This window comes from Suricata suricatta, chromosome 17, assembly GCF_006229205.1.
Source record: "Suricata suricatta isolate VVHF042 chromosome 17, meerkat_22Aug2017_6uvM2_HiC, whole genome shotgun sequence".
NCBI lineage: Eukaryota > Metazoa > Chordata > Mammalia > Carnivora > Herpestidae > Suricata > Suricata suricatta.
The window spans coordinates 39,340,153-39,346,196 of record NC_043716.1 but is presented as its reverse complement, the minus strand read 5'-3'; the positions used below and the strand labels follow the sequence as shown (position 1 = coordinate 39,346,196).

General features: G+C 54.2%; 2 protein-coding genes across 2 annotated transcripts in view; both read right to left on the bottom strand.

Annotated features, from left to right (window-relative positions):
- The window catches only part of LOC115281635 (membrane primary amine oxidase), a 5,838-nt gene extending 5,342 nt beyond the window's left edge, over positions 1 to 496 (bottom strand). Inside the window, exon 1 of the mRNA XM_029927052.1 lies at positions 41 to 496. Coding sequence (XP_029782912.1) covers positions 41 to 409 — 369 coding nt within the window. The 5' untranslated portion in view covers positions 410 to 496. The remainder of the gene's footprint in view (positions 1 to 40) is intronic.
- Positions 497 to 1,120: 624 nt separating this feature from the next.
- The window catches only part of LOC115281531 (retina-specific copper amine oxidase), a 6,710-nt gene continuing 1,786 nt past the window's right edge, over positions 1,121 to 6,044 (bottom strand). Inside the window, exons 2-5 of the mRNA XM_029926936.1 lie at positions 4,655 to 5,990; positions 2,444 to 2,729; positions 2,074 to 2,203; positions 1,121 to 1,749 (exon numbers count right to left, since the gene is read on the bottom strand). Coding sequence (XP_029782796.1) covers positions 1,483 to 1,749; positions 2,074 to 2,203; positions 2,444 to 2,729; positions 4,655 to 5,990 — 2,019 coding nt within the window. The 3' untranslated portion in view covers positions 1,121 to 1,482. The remainder of the gene's footprint in view (positions 1,750 to 2,073; positions 2,204 to 2,443; positions 2,730 to 4,654; positions 5,991 to 6,044) is intronic.

Genomic DNA, 6,044 nt, shown 5'->3' with positions numbered 1-6,044 from the left:
TGGGCTGGGGTTGTCCGCCAAAGAAGACGATGGCCAGTGCCTCCCGGGCAGGCGGGGGACTCCCCCTGTCCAGGTGGGCCAGGGCAGCAGCCTTGGGGGGCAGCTGCAGCTCCACCGAGAAGACGCAGTTGTCCGAGGGGCGGGCCTGGGCTGCGTCCACCAGGCTTGGCCCCAGCTGCTGGGTCAGGAAGCTCATCACCGCCGTCAGCTCCTCTGGGCTCAGGTCTGCAAACAGCTGGCTCTGGCCGGGGGTTGTGGAGGGCTGGGCACTAAGAGATACAGAGGGGCAGCGGGGAGGCTGGCCGGGTTCACCCCCATCTCCTCCCCTACCAGCTAGCAGGACACACACCAAGGCGAAAATGGTGATGACAGCCAGAGCGAGGAGCACCAGAGTGGTCTTCTGGTTCATTGTCAGTGACAGCAGGACAGAGAATTGAACCGGAGTGCGGACGTGTATTCTCAGGTCAGCAGAGGAAGGTCTCTCTTAGCTTCTATACAGTGGGCTCCTGGACTCTGGCTAAGGTTCCCTGTATTCAGCGGTTCAGGATACTGAGGGTGGGGAGGGTGGGAAGGACATGGGAAGGCTGGGGAGGGGGAGGGGCACGCCGGGTTGGGGGGCGGGCCAGAAGCTGGGCGGCAGCGATTTCCACAGACCTTACATGGCTTTGTCTTCCAGGCTCCAAATCAGACTCTGCTCTCTGGGTCAGGGTTGGAACTGGGGAGAACTGGGGTAGGCAGAAGGAGGGTTGGATTTCAAAATAATGCAACTGATCAGCCAGAACCTGGAAAAGCACTACCAACAAGGAGCTGGGTCTGCACAGAACAGTCCCCCCCTGCCCCCGTTCCCCCTCAGACTGGCTTCTTCCCCAACCCCGACCTTCCCAGGGCCAGATGTTCCCTTTCCTGCAACTTGGAGCCACTGTTCTCCTTCCAAGGAAACCCCCACCCCCAGCCCTGTAGCTTCCCAAGCAGCATTCCTTGGCCAGGTCGATCCCCCTTGCCCTCTCTTCTTCCATTGCTAATTTCCTTGGCCAGAATCCTTAACATTCCCCAAGGAAGGGGGGGAGAGGGTGGATTCTAGATACTTCAAAAATCACATAGAAAAGATTCAAGCAATAAAAATCTTGTAATACATTTTATTATAAATCACACACACCATCTATTTTTTACAAAATTCCATCTATTCTTCCATTTCAATGCATATGCATAAAAGAAATGTCTGGTATAATGTTCACCAAATGTGAACACTAGCTATTTCTGAGTGGTAGAATTTGTGATGTTTTTGCTTGAATATTTTAATAATATCATTTATATAAATTCATCATTTAAAATGAACTGAAAGTAAGAATTAAGAGAGGGGATATATATGGGTATACTATGGGAGGCTGTTTTCCTAAGGAACATTGCAGGAAGTGAGAACAGAGAGAAAGTAGGTACAAATGTCTCAGCAACTCCCCTCCATGTCCCACCACACCCTTGGGGCTAAAAGTCCTGGTAAAAGAAAGGGGGCAGGTCTGGGACACAGGCTGCCAGATGGGGGACACAGGCCACAGGATTGACACTGCAGAGCCCAGCATCCTGGTCCTTCTCAAAGTAGACGCTGCCAGGGGAGAAGATGGAGGGGTCCTCATCAAAGAAGTTATAGGGTCCGAGCAAGAAGCCGACTCTGTTCCCCAGAGTCACAGTGTTGGGGACATCCTCAGCATGAGGGATATGCAGGAAGCTGGCTGTAACCCAAGCCACCAGGTCCTGCAGGAAGAGGGAGAGGCTGAAAGACTTTAGAGGTGAGACCCAGGGCACCACCCTCTCAGCCATGATGCCCAGCCTCTAGCCTCAGCCTTGCTTTCCACCTCCGCCCAGCCCTGGGCCCACACCGCAGGCAGGGTGATCCTGTGAGAAGCATCAGAGTGGTCAGTATCCCAGAGCTAATCTCACCCCAAGAGGGATGGCCCTTGCTGGCCCCTGAATCTGAGAACTGGAAATCGACCATGTCCTCCAACCTATGGTCAGGGGCTGGGCAGCCAAGACATTAGGCATAAGTTGACCCTCTCCTCTGCCTCTACGGCTACCAACCTCTCCTAAGAGGGTCTCATTGTTAATGAAGTCAGCAAAGGCCATAGTGGGTGTCCAGATGTCATTCTGGTAATAGATGCTGCTGCTCTGTGACTCCTCCTCCTTCCTCCGGGTCACCACGAGCTGGTATCTAACCAGAAATGTTGAAGGAAGGTGGTGTCAGAAAATGTCAGGGGCCATTACTGGCCTAGAAGTCCTTTGGATCAGATTCTGTGTGAGACCATTTCCCATCCCATATCTACTTGAATCTTAGAGGAGGTGGGGGGGGGGTGAATGGTAAGCTAAGGGTAGTGAGTTGGGGTCCCCAAGAGCTGGGAAGGGGAAGGGGACCAGTCCTTCCCTACCACCCAATGCCCAGAGCCCTCCTCACCTCCCCCAGCTGAGGGCCCTCTCCATGTCGCTCTCCAGGGGCATGTGAATGCCGAGGGGGCTGTGGATCTGGATTCGGTACCCGCGCTGGTGACCCCAGGCATTAGTCTGGTCGCTAGCCAAATAAAGGTAGCGGGGAAGGGGGTTTCCCAAGGAAAAAGCTGTCAGGTCCTCCCTTCCCAGGACCTGCCGAGTCATCTGTGGGCGCTGCAGTTGGTGCTCTGGACTCCAAGGGGCTGCCACAGGTTTAAACACCACGTCTTCAGCTACCACCCAGTTTTTCAGCCCTGCCAGGGGGAGGGGGAGGGGGGAAAGGAGTTCCACACCAGGTGAGACAGTCCCTTGTCTCCCCCACGATGCCCACTGCACTGGCCTGACAAAGGGCAGCAGAGCTCATCAGAGAGCACTCTGCTGGGAGCCAGAAGGTCTGGATTTGAGTGCTAGCCCATCTTCTTTGAACCTGCCCTGTTCAGTCTGGTTAAGATCACAAATGGCTAGCTCCATTTAAGTTAAAAGTTCAGTTCCTCAGTCACGCTAGCCACATTTCAAGCACTCAGTTGGCACATGTGACTAGTGGCTAACGTATTGCACGACGTAGATGAATATCCACCACTGCAGAAAGTTCTATTGGCACTGTTCTACCTAGTAGATCTTGGACTGATTCTTTTTGATTCTCTTTCTGAATCTCTACAGCAGGCATATTAAGAGCTGTTCTATGGCTGAGCTCTGTAAGTGGAAAAGAATATGCAGGTAGCTAGTCACATTCTCGTAACTATGAAAGAGAGACTTGTCTTGGAGAAGCTGGCTGGAAAATCCCAGTCCCCTTCCAGGGTGCTCTGCATATTCCCCCCAGCTCTGAAACTTTGCTTCCTTCCTCCACAAGGTGGGGACTACCTTCAGTTTTTTTCCTTTTTCAGAAGTGAGGGGATTTATATTTTATATTGGCTGAAACCTCCCCAGGATCCAATTGCACTCATAATGTACACTCCTCTTCCCACTTGGCACGTGATTATACTCTTTCTGCAGACTTGGGCGGTTAGTTCCTTTACACAGGACCTATCGTGAAGACACCTGGCATGATATACAGAGCGCTGCACTGAGCCCGGTGCCTCTGCTGGCTGTCCGGTGCGCAGGTGCTGGGCTGCACTCTACAGGGATCCAATAAATGTTACTCAATTTTACCTCCCAAGACAGGCTCTTTAATACCAAAAATGCTCAAAAGAAATTTCAAATCAGGAAAGGCCTGTTCCAAATATGTCAAAGAATGGTTAATATGCTCATTTCAAACATGGCATTTTCTTAGTTTTCCTCCCACCCCAAAGCAGGTCTTTATAGTCAAGAGGATAAGAAAATCCGTGTCACAAGATGTAGTTACAGAGCATTATACTTGGCCGGTCACTTCTTGTCCCGTCTCCCCCCATCCTCCTTGGTTAGCCCGAGGGGCTGGTGGATTTCTATTTTCTTTTCTGGTTCTCTTAGTCTGTGATTTAAAGTTATTTTGTTCTTGATACACACCTGCCAGGAGCAGTGAGTCCTCTCTGTGCTTTGAGCCCCACTTGAGAAATCCCTTTCTACACTTGCAGCAAGCCTATTGCATGCCTGTTGTGTCACTGGAGGGCTGGTTATGACATGTGCTGGCAGGCATGAAACGGCCCTCCCCAGGACGGTGGGGCCACTGTACTCTGTCCAATTTTATGAAATCCTGTGAGGCAACCCCCAACTAGTCTCCCCACCCTCCTTATGCCCCAGGACCACCTCTACTCTGAAAACCTCGTTAGATTGCTTCCTATCTCTGCTTAGGTCCCTGCTTTCCGCATAACCACTGATCTTCAGAATCACTTGGGAAAAACTCCACTCCAGCCCCAATTTAACGCGACCCTGAGCTCGGGTTGTCGGGGCCCGCCACCAATTGACGGGGCAAATTCACCACCCACGAAGTCAGTCCAGACTAAGGCAGCCAGGCACAGCCATTGCATTTAAACTAGTTTCACAATCACTCGTCTCACAGCAAGTCAGGGGAGCTGGGTGAGGGCCCCCCTTCTCTGTGCCAGCCCAGTATTTCAGGCTGACTGCAGTTGAATCCACTCCAATCGGCCCCTCTCCACAATATACCGTGGCACTAGCATGCCACCCTCTGCTTCTTCAGGCTTGAGTTGGGGGTCTCCCTTCCCTCTCCTCCACCCCAACTCTCGATCCTCACCCAAGCACTCACCTGCCACGTCCAGGTCCAGCTTGAAATGGAAGGCATGCGTGTGCAACGCCCCCAGCACACGTTCCCCCACACGGTTCCCAAAGAGGAGGCTCTCCTCACCCCCACTCAGGAAAGCTGTGTTGATATAGCCCGTGGCATGGACCCGCCCTTCCAGAGCCCCATTTGGGTGCAATACAAAGTCCCAAATGTAGTCATAGTTGCCTACAGATGACACAGACCTGACTACAAGGGCCGAGCCAGCCAAACCACCATAGAAATGACTCTCAAGGTGATTGTGGTGCCTCCGAAGGGGTAGTCCTTGGGCCTCCTCAAACACACATACGGCCCCTGGGAGCAGCTGGACTGCCCCGGTGCCCACTAATATGTGGATGTCCACCATTGTAGATTGATAGGGGCAGTCCACTCCCCGAACCAAGCCCCGGCTGTGACGGCCAAGTCCATAGCTGCTATCCAAGTACCGGGTCATCATGGTCTTGGGTGAATCGGCACCATAGACAGTTACACACTCCTGGACACTGACTTCATAGGCCACTCGCTCGCCCTTGAACCGAATATCAAAAATCCTCATGCCGCTGAACACCCCATGGCCAAACGTAAATGTCCAGAGGGAGGACGTCACCAGGTTCCCTCGCACACTGAACCGGGAGCCCTGCGGTGAGAACTGAAGAGGGGGGAGAGGGCCTGGGGGGGCCCGGGACTTCAGGGATGAAGCCCCATCCAGCAGGGGTAGAGGAACTCTAGCAACTTCCAGTCGGCCAGCCTTAAACTCCCACTCCAGCTGGCCCAAGTCTGCGTAGTAGCGCCCAAAGTAGAAGACCCGCTGGACAGCCCAGCGGGAAGGGTCCAGGGCCCTGTGGTCTAACAGTAGCTCCAGCCCCACTGGGTGAAGGAAAATCCCAACACCTGAGATGTTATGGTAGAGGGCTATCCAGGTAGCACGGTCCCCCGAGCGCAAGCCACTGGGGGTGGCATGCAGAGGTGCCAGAGTGGAGCCACTGTAGTTGAAGACCGAAGCCAGAAAGACTGGTGCCTTGGGCAGCTCCACCTCCTTCAAATGCTTCCACATCTGGGCGAACTCCGTTCCCAGCATGGGGCGTCGGTGATAGGGCAGGGGGCCCCCGTGACGCTCCACTGTCACGTCCCGCAGGTAGGAGGGGTGTGGCAGTGGCCCCACCACCAGCTCACTCACGTTGGGCTGGGGTTGTCCGCCAAAGAAGACGATGGCCAGTGCCTCCCGGGCAGGCGGGGGACTCCCCCTGTCCAGGTGGGCCAGGGCAGCAGCCTTGGGGGGCAGCTGCAGCTCCACCGAGAAGACGCAGTTGTCCGAGGGGCGGGCCTGGGCTGCGTCCACCAGGCTTGGCCCCAGCTGCTGGGTCAGGAAGCTCATCAC